Source organism: Vulpes lagopus, chromosome 2 (assembly GCF_018345385.1).
Source record: "Vulpes lagopus strain Blue_001 chromosome 2, ASM1834538v1, whole genome shotgun sequence".
NCBI lineage: Eukaryota > Metazoa > Chordata > Mammalia > Carnivora > Canidae > Vulpes > Vulpes lagopus.
This window is the reverse complement of record NC_054825.1, coordinates 171,241,755-171,257,857: the sequence shown is the minus strand read 5'-3', so window position 1 is coordinate 171,257,857 and position 16,103 is coordinate 171,241,755. Positions and strand designations below refer to the sequence as shown.

At 54.0% G+C, this 16,103-nt stretch overlaps 1 protein-coding gene across 1 annotated transcript; it reads left to right on the top strand.

The window, feature by feature from the left end:
- Positions 1-2,930: 2,930 nt before the first annotated feature.
- On the top strand, positions 2,931-14,387 carry KCNK6 (potassium two pore domain channel subfamily K member 6). Its single transcript, XM_041746153.1, has 3 exons — positions 2,931-3,351; positions 9,688-10,083; positions 10,202-14,387. The coding sequence occupies exons 1-3, from the start codon at positions 3,030-3,032 to the stop codon at positions 10,423-10,425; spliced, it is 942 nt and encodes a 313-aa protein (XP_041602087.1). The 5' UTR covers positions 2,931-3,029; the 3' UTR covers positions 10,426-14,387.
- The last annotated feature ends 1,716 nt before the right edge of the window (positions 14,388-16,103 follow it).

Below are 16,103 nucleotides of genomic sequence, written 5' to 3'. Positions count from 1 at the left end.
TTGGGGCATTGATAGTTCTCCGGAAGGATGTCAGCAAGTGACCCTGTCACTGTGGCTTTCCCTTTCCTCTTCTGAGAAGTTGTCTTTTCCAGGGACCTTGAGGACTGTTCTGGTCTCTCAGTTATGAGTCCTGGCTCAGTCGCAATCCTTTTTTCATGACTGAGGTACCCCCATTCTTCCTCTGCACCTCTGGCTTAGCATCCATCCCTTGGGCTACATCACCATTTTTTCACCCTAAGCTCACCCTAAGTTCTTCCATGAATATATATGATTTTTAAATTTTATTTATTTATTTATTTACTTATTTATTTATTCATGAGAGACACAGAGAGTGGCAGAGACATAGGCAGAGTGAGAAGTAGGCTCCCTGCGGGGATCCCCATGCGGATCTTGATCTCAGGACTCCGGAATCACACCCTGAGCAAAAAGGAGATGCTCAACCACTGAGCCACCCAGGTGCCCCTCTTCCATGAATATTTTGTAATATTCACAGTATTTTATTAAGAAAGCAAGCATTGGGCAGCCCGGGTAGCTCAGCGGTTTAGTGCCGCCTGCAGCCCGGGGCCTGATCCTGGGATCCCGGGATCGAGTCCCACGTTGGGCTCCCTGCATGGGGCCTGCTTCTCCCTCTGCCTGTGTCTCTGCCTCTCTCTCTCTCTCATTAATAAATAAATAAAATCTTAAAAAAAAAAAAGAAAGCGTTTTTGGCTACCTGGTGCCCTCATATGTGCCCCTTGCCAGTTGTGTGACTGGACCCTTTTTCAGCCTAAATGTTCTCATCTATTTAATGAGAATACTGTAGGAGAGGCTGAGTATTCGCTGAAAGCCCACTGTGATCACAGGACCTGGCATATTGTCAGCCTTTGATCACTGGCAGTTGCCTTTACTGTTTTTATTATCAAGTGTCCCTTCCTGTGGGTTGTCAGCCTCAAGTTGAGCTCTGCCCCTAAACTGTCATAGCTTCTTAGAACCAGCTGGGGTGTGTCTGAGCTGGGCCCAAGCGCCACTCCGCTGCCATTCTGATGTGGTCAGGTATCCTGGCTGCCCTCCAGGAGGGCTGTTAAGGAGAGTGCTGAGTTACTGCTGCAGGGGTATGTGGAGAACAAACAGGGAACAGGGAAGAACCCCTTTCCCCCCTTAAATAGAGGGGTGTGTCTGTGGTTCTGCCGGGGGAAGGAGACCCCTGCTCACTTCTATTTTCCCTTAAAAATAGGGATGTCTCAGCTTAGACATTCCCTTCCCCAGGAAGCCCTCTTGACCTCCCTAAGCTGGATCAGTTACCCTCTCTGGGTCCCTGTGGGCGCCAGTGTCCTTTCAGTTCCTCCATCCCAGATCTGGTCACTCTGCCTGTGCTTCCCCTGACCTTCTGGGCTGTCGCTGGGTTGAAGGCCTGGAAGCCACCACCCCCACACCACGCCCCTGCGGCAGGCAAGGTCTAGAACTGTCTTGGTCACTACTGTGTCTCCAGCATCACCCACCAAGGGGCCAGGCACAAAGTGGGCGCTGAGCAAAGATTTGAGCTAAGGATCCCTACTCTGTCCATGAGGGGACACCTGCCTCTTTGGTGTCCCTTATTGTGAATTATTATCATCATTATTATTTTTTAAGATTTTATTTATTCATGAGAGACAGAGAGAGAGGAGCAGAGACATAGGCAGAAAGAGAAGCAGGCTCTCTGTGGGGAGCCCCATGCAATACTCGATCCCAGGTCCCCGGGATCACGATCTGAGGCAAAGGCAGATGCTCAATCACTGAGCCACCCAGGCGCCTCTATCATTATTTTTATTTAAATTTAAGTTAGTTAACGTATAGTATATTGTTCATTTCGGGGTAGAATTTAGTGATTCCCAGTGTTCATTCCACTCCCCAATTACCCCATCCCTTCAACCACCTCCCCTCCAGCAACCTCCAGTTTGTTCTGTACAGTTAACAGTCTCTGGATTATTTTTCTTTTTTTTTTTATTTTTTATTTATTTATGATAGTCACACACACAGACACACACACGCACAGAGGCAGAGACATAGGCAGAGGGAGAAGCAGGCTCCATGCACCGGGAGCCCGACGTGGGACTCGATCCCGGGTCTCCAGGATCGCGCCCTAGGCCAAAGGCAGGCGCTAAACCGCTGCACCACCCAGGGATCCCTATTTTTCTTTTAAGATTTTATTTATTTATTTGAAAGCGAGAGAAGGCGAGAGCGGGAAAGCACAAGTGTTGGAGACGAAGAAGCAGGCTGCCCATCCAGCGGGGAGCTCAGTGCGGGGCTTGATCCCAGGACCCCGGGATCATGACCTGAGCCGAAGGCAGGCGCTCAACCCACTGGGCCACCCAGGCGTGGCCCCCCTGAATTATTTTTTAAAGATTTATTTATTTGAGAAAGAGAGCGCCCCCGGAGTGGGGGGGGGGGGGCAAAGAAGGGAATCTTCAAGACGTCCCCGGGGCAGAGCGCTGTCCAACCCGGGCTCGATCCCACAACCCAGGAGACCACTACGTGAGCGCGAACCGAGGGTCCTGAGCCCCCGGGCGCCCCCTCGGGGTGCCGTACACAGGCGGCCCCTCCAGGTGCGCGCAGCCCCCCTCCCGCGCGGACGTGGCGGGCCGAGCAAGGACTGGATTTCAGTTCGTCCCCTCGTCCCCTCAGCCTCGCGCCCCGAAATCTTAGCCACCCTGCCCGGTGGCCCCGCGGGCTGGGGGGCCTTCTCCGTCCGCCAGAGGGAAAGAGTTCAGATTTTCTCTAACGTCGGGAGGACGGAGGGAGGGAGGCGGCGGAACCGAGCAAGCCCCCCCCCCCCCAACCTTTCCATCCGGTTGGTGTCCAGGATCCCGGGGCTCCGCCCCGCCCGCTCTCACACCTGGCGCTGGGGCGTGCCTCAGTTTACCGGAGGCGGGGCGCTCCGCCCCCCTCCCGCCCCTCCTCTTTTCCCTCTTCCTCTTCGGGGCGCTCGCAGCGGCGCCTCGAGCGCGGCCGGAACTGCAGCTGGGCCCGGGCGGCCGGGAGGCGGGGGCCACGTCAGCGGGGCGGCGGGCGCCATGCGGCGGGGCGCAGTCCTGGCGGGCGCCCTGGCGGCGTACGCCGTCTACCTGGTGCTGGGCGCGCTGCTGGTGGCGCGGCTGGAGCGGCCGCACGAAGCCCGCCTCCGCGCCGAGCTGGAGACGCTGCGCCGGGAGCTGCTGCGGCGCAGCCCGTGCGTGGCCGCCCCCGCCCTGGACGCCTTCGTGGAGCGGGTGCTGGCGGCCGGGCGGCTGGGGCGCGCCGCGCTCGCCCACGCCTCGGGGCCCGCCAACGCCTCGGAGCCCGCCTGGGACTTCGCCTCGGCGCTCTTCTTCGCCAGCACGCTGGTCACCACCGTGGGTACGTGAGCGCCGCCGCCCCGGCACCCCGCGTCCGCCACATGCTCTCACCCGGCGATGCCCCTCTGGGAACCCCCAGCCGAGCCCTTCCCGCCAGCCGGGGACCCCCCACCCGGCCCCTCCGGGCCCGGGCTGCCCGCAGAGTGGCTTCCAGGGAGCACTGGGGACCCCATTCCTCCACCCGAACCCCCGCGGAGACCCGTGTCCGTCCAGTCCCCTCTGGGCCCAGGACTCCGCTCAGAACCCCCGCCGCCCCCCGAGACCCGCACCCCCTCTGGCCCCGGACCTCAGACACGCAGGGACCTCTGCCCTGCCCTCTGGGCCCAGACCGCCCTTCCCTCCCACAAGGTCTCCTGAGTCTCCAGATAAGTCCTTCGAGGATGCCCCTTGGGAAGCCCTGCCCCAGCCTCCTCCTGACCCTGGTGCCCCACTGGGGACCCTGAATCTCCACACCTTCTCGGGGCACCTTCATGCAGATTTTAGTGCCAGTACAGATCGCTCAACAAGGACCCGGGGCCCGGATGGGTGGCTTCCAGGCCCCTGGACCTAGACCACTCCCCAGCAAGGGCCCCTGTCCTCCTGCAGACCGAAGACCACTCCTCATCCTCATATTTGGAAGCAGGTAGCCCATACTCCCCAGCAGCCAGCCCTGACTGCAGACACAGGGCCCCTCCATGTTGACATCACCCCTGTGTTGGGAGCCTTCCAGGCAGGGGTTTCCTTCCAACAGGACCACCCCCACTGCCTCTGAACCCGGGGCTGCTGGGTCAGCAGCTCCCAATTGTGGATGTGTGAGAGGGACCCATCGTGGAGGGAGCTAGAGCACCCTCCAGGAAGGACCACTGACTTTCCAACCAGAAACCCCTGAGCCAGGACTTCCACCTCTCCAGCCCCAGAAACAGCTCCAGCAAAACTTCCAACACTTTCCAAAGCAGGGACTTCTCCATAGGGGGCCTTTTTGAACCCAAGAACCCCCAGATGAGACTCTCACCACTCTCTGGACCCTGGCACCCTCAGTTAGAGCCCCAGAGCTACCTGAACCTTCTATCAGGGAGAGACCCCAGTGCCCTCCACACACACTGTTGTTGAGAGCAGAATCCCGCTTCACCTCCCACCACGGCATGCCAGCTGAGGGACTGTGTTCTCTGCACCTGCTACCCCTGTCCTGAGACCCCCCCTCCCACCCTGGATTCCCTAAGAATGGGAATCTCCTGGGGACTTGACACCCCTCAGTCTTCTCCAGACCCCCAAGTGGGACTTTTCTCTCCACCCCAGCACTGCTCCAGCTGGCTTTGGACCCAAAATTCTCTCCTCCATCAAAGACACACCAGGTCCTCAGCACCCAGGAACCCTTCCCAGTACCCACTCATGATCATCATCATGATCATGATCATTCAACCCTTCACACTCTCAGCCAAGACCTGGGACACCCACCTCCTGCCATCATCTCCTTAGCATTGTCTACCCCTATCAGGTCCCCTCAAGCATCCGGGGGCTCAGAAGCCCCCTTGCCTGAGGATTCTGCTCCCAGTCCCATCGGACTGGGATGCCCCCCCCCCCCCCCCACGGTGCCTGTCTCCTCCTTCCTCGGGACTCAGGACCTCAGGACCCCAGCCACAAACCAGGATCCATTTCAAACCAGGACAGTGGGCTCTGATTTCAGATTATTGACTTTCCAGATCCCCTTCCCTGAACACCTCCCTCCACTAAGTGGAGCCGACCTCCTCCCCACAACCCTACTCTGAAAGTCCCTTCCCCCTTCAGTGCCCAGACCTGGGAAATTCCTTTGTTGTCAGGTCCTTCTGGTCTTCCTGCTGCCCTTCTCTAGCCTCCAAACTTCCCCTTCACCTCTATGGGGGACTTGCAGTGGGGAAAAAGGTGGGGACAGGCCCAGACTCTTAACTCCCCCTCATGTGGGAAGTAGTGGGTGGCCTAGCTTTGGGTGCCCCATTATGTGGACCAGCAAACCAAGACCACAGGCAGCAGGACCAGATGCTTCTCACCACTCTGTTCTACACAGCTGGCTGGGCCTGCCCGACCTGCTCCTGGCCCTCACTGGGTCACATCAGCGTCTCCCTCGGCCTCCTCCCAGATCCTGGCTTCTGAGAAATCGTCTCAGCCAGGACAGGTGCAGAAGCCAAACTGAAGGCAGGCACAGCTTTGTTTTGGGTGTCTGCTTAGCTGCTGCTCCTCTGGGCTTCGGTGTCCTCCCTCAGCTCTGAAATGGAGATCATAATGGTCCCTCCTTCACAGTAATAGTGAAACTTGTAGCGGATTCAGCACATAAAGCCTTTAACACAGTCAGGAGACTGGCCTTGTGAGGTAGGTACGACGTGTGGCCCTGTTTTTTCAGCAATAGAAACTGGAGCCCAGAGAGGTTGAACACTTGGCCCAAGACCACCCAGCTAGGGAGGTGTAGAGTGGAGATTTGAACTGAGGCCATGAGGCCTCAGAGTTCTGTGCTTTTAATCAGCACATATGCTGATGAAGGGGGATACTTGTGTGTCGGGTGGAAGAAAAGTTTATTCTGACACTCGTCAAAAACGGGAAGTTACTGCTAGAGGGAAGAGAGACTGACCTGGACTCCGAATATAGGGGAGGCAGCTGGAGAGTTAGAGCTGAGGGTGGAGTGAGAGGTCAGTGGATAGAAGAATGACCAGGAGGTGCCATAGAGGGGAGAGAGATTCTTACTAAGTTGGCTTAGGATCCCTGGGAAAGCTGGGCCTAGATCAAGACGAGTGCGCAGAGGAACCCGACTGATGACTGACGTTGGGTCAAGGAGGGAGTCCTCATCAGCGTGAAGTGCTGGTAATAACAGGTTTACTGAGCCTGGGTTGTCATTACTGTTGGTGAAGCCGGGAACCCTAAATGTATCTAGAGAAGCAGAAGGACCAGATGTGATTCAGAGACCTTCCCCACGATGTCCCTGGATTTGTCATAGGCCCGTGTCTTCTGAGGAAGACCCGGGGCCTAGACTGGATCTGCGCAGCCGTACTGCAGTTAAGGCCCAAGTGGAGGAGTCAGCCCACCCGGGAGGGGAAGTGAGCATCACAGTCCTCTTAACTCTTTCCATGCCCTGGCTGGGTGCTGCGCTCTGGCCCAACCTGGGAGGATTGATGATTGTAGTTGTACTTGAGGAAAGGATTGGTTATGAGCCCATTTTGTGGTACTCAGGGGGCAAACTAAGGCTCAGCGAGGAGAAGGGATGTGGCCAAGGTCAAACAGGGAACACATGGCAAAGCCCTGACTTGGACTTGGCTCTTTGAGGTAGTCAGTGGAGGCACAAGCCTCCATTCTATGAGAACTCTATAGTTTTTCTGTTTACAAGGCTTTCGAGTCATTTGCAAACCTGTCATTTCAGCTGGGCTGCTGGAGTTTCTCCATCCAAATCCTTGTAATTAATGAGGGTCGGAGCCATAAGTGATAAATGTCAGATGAACAGTTGCTTAAATAGATGAAAGTTTTATTTGTCTTTTTAAAAAAGATTTTATTTATTTAGTTGTGAGACACACAGGGGGAGGCAGAGGCAGAAGCAGCCTCTCCGTGGGGAGCCTGATGCAGAACTCGATGCCAAGACCCCGGGATTATGACCTGAGCCAAAGGCAGATGCTCAACCACTGAGTCACCTAGGTGCCCTGAAAGTTTATTTCTTACTCACATTAGAGGTTGTCAGTCCAAGACTAGAGTGGTGATGCATGGTCAGAGACCCCTGTGCTCCTCTGTGCAATTTCCAGTCACAAGGTCATCTCATGGTCCAGGATGGCTGCTCAACTCCAGCCTTCGTGTCTGTGTTCCAGCCAGCAGGAGGAGGGAGGAAAGAAAGGGGATAGGCATCCGCTGCTGCTGCTGCTGCTTCTTTTTAAAGACTTTATTTATTTAAGAGAGAGAGAGAGCATGGGTGGAAGGGAGGGTCAGAGGGAGGAGCGTGCAACTCTCTTGGGGTTGTGAGTTCAAGCCCTATATTGGTCAAAACTGGGGCGCCTGGATGGCTCAGTTCATTAAGCAGCCAACTCTTGATTTCTGCTCAGGTCATGGTCTCAGGGTCATGAGATCGAGCCCTGCACAGGGCTCTGCACTGGGTGCAGAGTCTGCTTGGGATTCTCTCTCTCTCCCTCTCCCAGCCATGCGTCCTTTGTTTTCCCTGTCCCAGACTCCACTGGGCACCACCACTGCCTTGTCCACCCCTCCCCACCCTCCGCCTCTTCGCTGACTCAGCTACTCTTCACCGACTCAGCTACTCTTCACCTGCCCATTCTAGCAGGCTCTGGGCCCACCTCCCCCAGTCATGTGTGCGAGTTCTCTCTCTCTCTCTCTCTCTAAAAAAAAAAAAAAAGAGATCTCTGGGTGGCTCAGCGGGTTAGCACCTGCCTTCAGCCCAGGGAGTGGTCCTGGGGCCCTGGGATTGAGTTCCACATCAGAGTCCCTGCAGGGAGCCTGCTTCTCCTTCTCCTGTGTCTCTCTCTGCCTGTCTCTCTGTGTCTCTCATGAATGAATAAATAAAATCTTCAAAAAAAGAAAGAAAGAAAGAAAGAACTGAAACTATACCCATCGAACATTATCTCCCCATTCCCCGTTCTCCCCAGCCCCTGATAACCACTGTTCTAATTTCTATTTCTCTGTACTTGCCTACTTGAAGTACCTCAGATAACTGGAATCATACGGTATTTGTCTTTTTTTTATGACTGGCTTGTTTCACTTAGCATGGTGTCCTCAGGATTCATCCATGCTGTAGCATGGGTCAGAACTTGCTTTTTAAGGCTAGATAATATTCCATTGGATGTACATACCACGTTTGAAAAAATATTTTACTTATTTATTCATGAGAGACACAGAGAGAGAGAGAGAAAGGCAGAGGCACAGGCAGAGGGAGAAACAGGCTCCCTGCGGGCAGCCTGATGCGGGACTTGATCCCAGGACCCCAGGATCCCGACCTGAGCTGGAGGTAGACACTCAACCACTGAGCCACCCAGGTGCCCTCATACCACATTTTGTTACCATTCACCTGTCGATGGACACTTGGGTTGCTTCCACCTTTTGGCCACTGTGAAATGCTGTCATGAACATGGACATGTCTTCAAGGCCCGGCTTTCAGTTCTTTTGAGCATATAAACACCAGGGATCCTTTGTGTAGAAAACAGGCTCAGGTGAATGCCTGCACTTGTTATTTTCAACATAGACCAGGGCCCTTACTACCCCAGTCATATCTCTGACCCTTGAGTTTTATTTATTTGTGGAAAAAAAAAAAAGAGAGAGATTTTAAATTACACCTTGCCAAAGTGTGTCGGTGTCCCCAGCACCTGAATTCCCCTCATCCTCTCTCTGTCTGCAGTGCTCACACCCACACTGACCCTCCTGTGTTTCCACAGTCCCCCAGGAGCTCAGTGGGGCTTGTTACACCCATTTTAGAGAGAGGAAAACTGAGGCTCTGAGCTAAGTTTAGAGCCTGCCCCCTTCACTGATTATTTCAACTATTGATCAAGTGCCCACCTTGTGCCAGAAACTGGGGTTACGGCAGTGAGCAAGACAGACAGAAGCCCCTGCCCTCCTGGAGTGGCAGCTAGGTGGAGAGAGGGACACTAACCAAATAAGTAAGCCACATAGTATGCAGGAAAGTTGACGTGCTCTGAAAACAAACCAAAATAGAAAAAGAAAAAACAAAAAAGTTGGGTAAAAGGGTTTAACAATTTAAATAAGGTGGTGAGGGAAATCCCCAGTGAAAAGCTGACATTTCTGACATTTGAGCAAAGACTTCAAGGAAGGAAGGGAGGGAGGAAACCAGCCCTGGAAGAAGAGCTTGCCAGGGGGGTAGGAACCGCCAGTGCAAAGGCCCTGAGGTAGGAGCGTGCTGCCCTGGTTGGATGGGGGGTGGCAGCTCATAGATCATGATGAGACTTTGTCCTTTTGCTTAAATGGGATGGAGCCATAGGGGGGCTCTAAGTGGGGGAGCATCATGACCTTGCTCAGGTGTTCACAGGGTCCCTCGAGCCGTGGGGTGGTGGGGTTGGCCATAGACTGGAGCCGAGAAGGGAGGGAGGAGGCTGCTACGCTGGACAGGCCCAGAGTGGGGCCCTGGGGCTGGGATGGGGTGACGCGAGCGGGTTTAGAAGCTACTCGAAGTTTGAGACAGCAGGATTCACTGGCAGACAGAAAGTGGGTGTGAGAGGAGAGGATGACAAGGCTCGGGGCCTGAGGGTGGGGTGGGGGTGGAGGTGCCATCACGGGATGAGAGACCGTGGGAGGGACAGGTTCCAGGGTGAGATTAAGTGTCATTTAGGGTGGCCACAGACCCCCATTGGGAGGCGCCTCGCGGGCGACAGGATTTCCCCTTCTCCCCCAGGCTACGGGTACACGACGCCGCTGACCGACGCAGGCAAGGCCTTCTCCATCGCCTTCGCGCTGCTGGGCGTGCCGGCCACCATGCTGCTGCTCACGTCCTCGGCCCAGCGCCTGTCGCTGCTGCTCGACCGCGCGCCCCTGTCCTGGCTCACCCTGCGCTGCGGCTGGGACTTCCGGCGGGCGGCCCGCTGGCACCTGGTGGCCCTGCTGGGAGTCGTCCTGACCGTGTGCTTCCTGGTGCCGGCCGCCGTCTTTGCGCACCTGGAGGAGGCCTGGAGCTTCCTGGATGCCTTCTACTTCTGCTTCATCTCCCTGTCCACCATCGGCCTGGGCGACTACGTGCCCGGAGAGGCCCCCAACCAGCCCTACCGGGCCCTTTACAAGGTGCTGGTCACAGGTGAGTGGGGCGGCTGGCCGGGCACCCGGGGCAGGGAGGGGGGCACAGCCTGGGCATCTCAGGGGGGCCTGGCCCGGTCCCGTGGCTCTGAGCACCCCCCTGCCCCATCTCCCCGCAGCTTACCTCTTCCTGGGCCTGGTTGCCATGATGCTGGTGCTGCACACTTTCCGCCGCGTGTGTGACCTGCACGGCCTCACACAGCTCATCCTGTTGCCCAGCCCATGTCCCGCCAGCTCCAGAGAGGATGAGGATGACCCGGTGGACGCTGTGGGGCCCCAGCCAGAACCGCACCAGCAGCTCACGGCTGACTCCCACCCTGACTACGCCTCTATCCCCAGGTAGCTGGGGCAGGCACTCCGAGGCTGGCTGGACCCGGCCTGCTCAGGGGCCCACGTGACTGGTGCTGCTATACTGGACCGGCCTCGAGCGCAGGCCCGGGTTCAGGGGGGTTCGAGGGGCATTGCCACCAGCCATCCGTCCTTCATTTTCCCTGTCCCAGACTCCACTGGGCACCACCACTGTCTTGTCCCCACCCCCCTTCTCTGACTCAGCCACTCTTCTTTACCTGCCCATTCAGGCAGGCTCTGGGCTCACACCTCATCTCAGGCACCCGATTGGTCACTATACTTTGGGCAAGTGGCTGCCCCTGCCTGAGCTTTGGTCTTCTCATCTGTCACATGGAAAGAACCTACTCACTATCTCAAACCCCCTCCTTTGCGCAGGCCCCAGGCCAGGCAGTGCTAGGGACACAGCAGTGGTTGAGATGGCCCTGGCCCCTGCTCTCATGGGTTCCTATTCCAGCGAGGAAGACAGACCTGTCCCCCCACAGTGGCAGCCCAGGACAGGCAGGGACTTCAGTGGAGGAGGCAGAGAGATCAGCAGCGTATTAGAGAAAGTACAGGCAGAGAGGTCAGGGCTAAGGTGGAGGAAGCTCCAGAACTGTGCCCTATCCAGCTTGCAAGGTCCGTGAGGGCTTCCTGGAAGAAAGGGTAACACCTCAGGGGAAGAAGGTGGACCTGACTTGTTTTCTTCAAGTGTCTTTATGGAGCAAGATCTGTGTGGAGAGCCTGGGGTAGGCCTGTAGAACAGAGCCCTCCTCAGCAGCCTGGCAGGCAGGAAGCTGCGACAGGACCCCGCCTGGTTCCGCATGGCACCGACGGCTCCGCTCTGAGCCGGGACACCATGGTGACAGCTGTTCCCATTTGCCGAGGACAAATTGCATAACATACACTGGGCTCTGGAGCCAGCCTGCTTGGGCTCAGATCCCAGCTCGGCTGTGTCCTGCCTCTGACCCCGGGCAGTCACTTCACCTCTGTGATTCTGAGTTTCCTCGTCTGTAGAATGGCCACAGTAACTGTAGTTGCTTCAGAGATGATGCCACAGAGCCGGCCACGTTATTCCGCGATGCTTTCTTCAGCCAGGTCCTCTTCTGGGTTCTTTACATAGGACTGATTTTCTCTTCACTGCCCCCAGATTTGCCTCCTCCCCAAGTGGCACCTGCTGCCACCTGCTGTCAGTAATGCCACTTGCTTCCATGCGCCCATCTGGTGAACCATTCCCTCTACCAGGATGGGTGGGAGTTATAGAAGGGATGGGCATTTGAGGGGGACCTGGATAACATTCAGGAAAAAAGGGCATGAGAGGCCTCCAGGCAGAAGGTACTGTGCAAGGTACTGTGCATGCATAGGGAGGTAGGAAAGCATGTCGAGTGTCAGCTTCTTATAGGTCGTTTACGGTGACTGGCCTCCGGGGTGAAGGGGGGAAGGAGGGGGCGGAGCAGCGGACATAGTTGCATCTTCAGTGTCCTTAAATGACCATCTTGGGACCTTGGCCTCTTTCTTGAGGGCCCTAGAGAGCCATGGAAAGTTTCTGAGCAGGAGAGGGCTGCGATTAGGTTTGGGCTTGAGCTGCTGTGAGGAGGTAGACTAGGTGGGGAGATTGAGGCTGTGTGCGGTTTATGGGGGCTGGGGGAGTGGGGGGCGTGCTGGCACAGCCACAGAGCAGGAAACTGAGGGCCTGGGCAGGGCCAAGGGAAGGGGGGGCAGTGGAGGTCATGCTCAGGAAGCCAAGCGGACAGGCCCTGTTGTAGGCCTTATAGTCTTGAGAGGGACAAAGCCAGAGAAGCGAGGATGGTTGGCTGCCCCTGAGTTAGGAACCTGAGAGAATAAAACAGGTTTGAGGGGAGATGTTGAGGCTTGTTTGGCACATGGTGGGTGTGAGGGGCTAAAGGGACATACAGAGGAAGGCGTCAGAAGGTCACAGGAAACTCAGGGCACGGCATCAGGGTGTGGTTGAGGCTGGCGACAGGTGGGGAACGGAGGCCACGCGGGTAGGTGTGGCAGCCCTGGGTGGGAGGAAAACACCAGCCTGGGGAAGTCAGCTTTAGGGTATTTATATATCGATACCAGTAAGGAAACATTTGTGATGAGCCCTGGGGTTTTCTGTGTAAGCAATGAATCACTAAATTCTACTCCTGAAACTAATATTACACTACATGTCAACTGACTAGAATTTAAATGAAAACTTGAAACATTTAAAAAAAAAAAAAAAAACTAAGGTAAGATTTGGGCTGCAAGGAACAAGATCCTGACTAGCGCGGGCCGAAGCAATGAGATGATTGTATATTGCCTGTCCCCAGAGTTGGGGAAAGCTCTGGGCATGAGACCACCCACAGCTCCAGCAAGGTCTTGTGGCCCGGGGTTCCCAATCTCACTGTTTTGCCACCTTCAGCTGAAGGCTTGGCTCCACATGGGCTCTCCTCATGGCCCCAAAGTAACTGCTGCAGATCCAGGCAGCACAACCAGACATGATAATTTTTAGTGCAAGAAGAAGGGGGCGTCTCTTCCCAGATTGTCTCTTTGGAGCAAGGAAACGTTTCCTCCAGAGCCTCCCTGAAGACTTCCTCCATCTCATTGGCCAAAATTGGTTCACATGCCCATCCTGAACCGATCACTGGCCAGAGTGATGGAACCACCATGATTAACTTGGATTCCTCAGGATTCCCCCTGCCACCTGAAACTGAACCTGAGGCTGAGATTTTGGTTTGGAGGCTGGTGAATGTGTGAACAAAACTGGACTTCTATTAGAAAGGCAGGAGGGGAAGAATGGGCAGACATGGATCAACGAAGCAGTCAAGGTCATCATGTACAATTGTGCAGGTCGGGACCAACACAAGGGATTTCCGGCTGGCAGGGTGGAAACACACAGGGGCTGAAGTTCAAGGCTGAAAATGACCCAAAGGGGCTTCTTTTTCTAGTTAACATAAAGGCTCCATCTGCAGGCAACTGGTGTCCTCATACCAGAGAGAAGAGTTTATAAAGGAGACAGAAAAAGAGTTCCAGGGGAGTAGGAAAAACGAGAGGGTGGGGAGAATCGGTAAGGGATGAGAGAATTTTAAAGAAAATTCACCATTGTCAAAAGTCATGCTAAGAAGTCACCCATCGATTGTTTCGATAACAGTGATAAGAAAACACTTATAAAGGATTTACTATGTGCCAGGCACGGCTCCAAGCTCTTGGTGTGTAATTTGTTTAACCTCAGCAACTCTATTAGGTACATTTTCTACATTTTACAGTTGAGGAAAGGCCCAGAGAGGTTGAATAACTTGCCCAAGGTCACGCAGGAAGTGCAGAACTGGGATCTGAGCAAAGTTTTGTTTGGTCCCCTTGTCCCACAGGACCTCAGAAATCTCTGTCGTCAGCCTCCCAGCCTTCCTGGCTCCTCACGGTTGTCCCCGCTGCTAACGTTCACAGCTGGTTGGGGGAGACGGTCACTTCTCACCTTGCAGGTGGTGCCTGTGTGATCTGGCTTCTGCTCCTCACTGCTTCTTCCAGATTCCATTAGAAAAAGAAACCAGGCCCTATTTAATTCAAGTCCCGGGGCGGGGGGTTGTGCAGGCTAAAAATTCAAAAGGTACAAAAGAGTGTACAGTGGAAAGTCCAGTTTTCTCCCACACTCAGGCTGTGTTGACTAATTTCTCAGGGCTTCCGGGCAAATAACAGCAGTATGTTTGTGCATGTGTGTCATTTATTTTTCCTTCATTCTGCTCAAGTAGCATCGAGTATGGGAAGGTGGTTACAATCACAGACCCTAGAGGCAAAGTCCCTGGGTGTAAGTCTGAACGCTGTCACTCCCAAGCTCTGTGGCTTTGGGCAAGTGATTTTACCTCCCTGTGCCCGAGTTTGTTAATCTGTAAAATGGGATGATAACTGCACCTACCTCATGGACTTGTTAGAGAATTTAGCAACTATTATCTGTAAACCTCTTAGACTAGTGTCTGGTACTCAATAAATTGTTGACTAATTTTTAAAGATTTTATTTGTTCATGAGAGACAGAGAGAGAGAGGGGCAGAGACACAGGCAGAGGGAGAAACAGGCTTCATGCAGGAAGCCGGATGTGGGCCTCGATCCCGGGACTCCAGGATCACACCCGGGGCTGCAGGCGGTGCTAAACCACTATATCATCGGGGCTGCCCTTGTTGACTAATTATTATCCTCATTTCTGCACATTATACATTATAGAAGATATATATAGTGTATGTATCTTACATTATATAATAAATATAGAATACACGGATATACAACTTTTTTTTTAAAAAGATTTTATTTATTTATTCATAGACACACAGAGAGAGGCAGAGACACAGGCAGAGTCAGAGAGGGAGAAGCAGGCTCCATGCAGGGAGCCCAACGCGGACTCATCCCAGGTCTCCAGGATCAGGCCCTGGGCTGAAGGTGGCGCTAAACCGCTGAGCTACCCGGGCTGCCTCAAGAGGGAGAACGTTGTATAGGATATATGTGTATATACATATGCAACATATATATAAGATATATATTATATGAGATATATATACAGATACATAGATATACAACTTTTAAAAAGTATTTCATTTATTTATTTGAGCGAGAGAAAGCACAAACAGGGGGAGGGGTAAAGGGAGAGGGAGAAGCAGACTCTCTGCTGAGCAGGGAGCCTGATGTGGGACTGGATCCCAGGACCCCAAGACCACATCCTGAGCCAAAGGTAGATGCCTAACTGAGCCACCCAGGTGCCCCAGATATACTACTTATATATACTTTTTCTAGTACTATTCTCATTTCTGCACCTTGTTTTTTTTTTTTTTTTTAGTTTTATGCATTTGGGGCGTCTGGGTGGCTCAGCAGTTGAACATCTGCCTTTGGCCCAGGGCGTGATCCTGGAGTCCTGGGACCGAGTCCCACATCAGGCTTCCTGAATGGAGCCTGCTTCTCCCTCTGCCGATGTCTCTGCCTCTCTCTCTCTGTGTCTTTCATGAATAAATAAATAAAATCTTTAAAAAAATTTATGTATTTATTTGAGAGAGAGGGAGAAAGCATTCAAGTTGGGGAGAGGGAGAAACAGGGTCCCTGCAGAGTAGGGAGCCCAATGCAGGGCTCAATTCCAGGACCCCAGGATCATGACCTAAGCTGAAGGCAGACACTCAACCTATTGAGCCACCCAGGTGCCCCATGTGCACCTTGCTTTTATCACCAACCCAATATAATTAGGAGATCATTCCAGAGACACACAAATAGATTTTTTTTTCACAAATAGATTTCATATCCTTTTTTTCAGTCTGCAGTGCCTCCTTTAGGACACACATCTCAAATTATTTCAACATCTCACTAATGGACATGTGGGTGTTGCCAATCTTGCTGGCATAAATGATGCTACAGGGTGCACCTTTGCATCAAGATAGGAGCAAATTCCCAAGGGGAGGTGGGGGTGTGTGTGCCATGAGGATACCAAAGTCTCTCTGACTCTGTTCATGAGTCTAGAAGGGCTCAGGTACTTAGCTGGTGGGTTTCTTCTCTCAGATGAAGTCACTCCTCCATGACCTGTGGGGCTGGAGCCAGCTGGGGTGGGCCGGCATAGACTTCCATCAACTGTTCGTTTACACAGAACACCTCTTCTGTGCTGTGTTGGACGGAGTTAGAAACAACAGTGATGGAGAAAGCACTAGGCCTTGTCCTCACGGACCCTGTGATTCAGTGGGAAACAG

Bases quoted from the DNA above. Each gene is read 5' to 3' on its own strand.
- KCNK6 (XM_041746153.1), top strand. From the start codon at position 3,030: ATGCGGCGGGGCGCAGTCCTGGCGGGCGCCCTGGCGGCGTACGCCGTC. The intron at 3,352-9,687 runs GTACGTGAGCGC...CTTCTCCCCCAG, and splicing joins CACGCTGGTCACCACCGTGG to GCTACGGGTACACGACGCCG. The intron at 10,084-10,201 runs GTGAGTGGGGCG...ATCTCCCCGCAG, and splicing joins TTACAAGGTGCTGGTCACAG to CTTACCTCTTCCTGGGCCTG.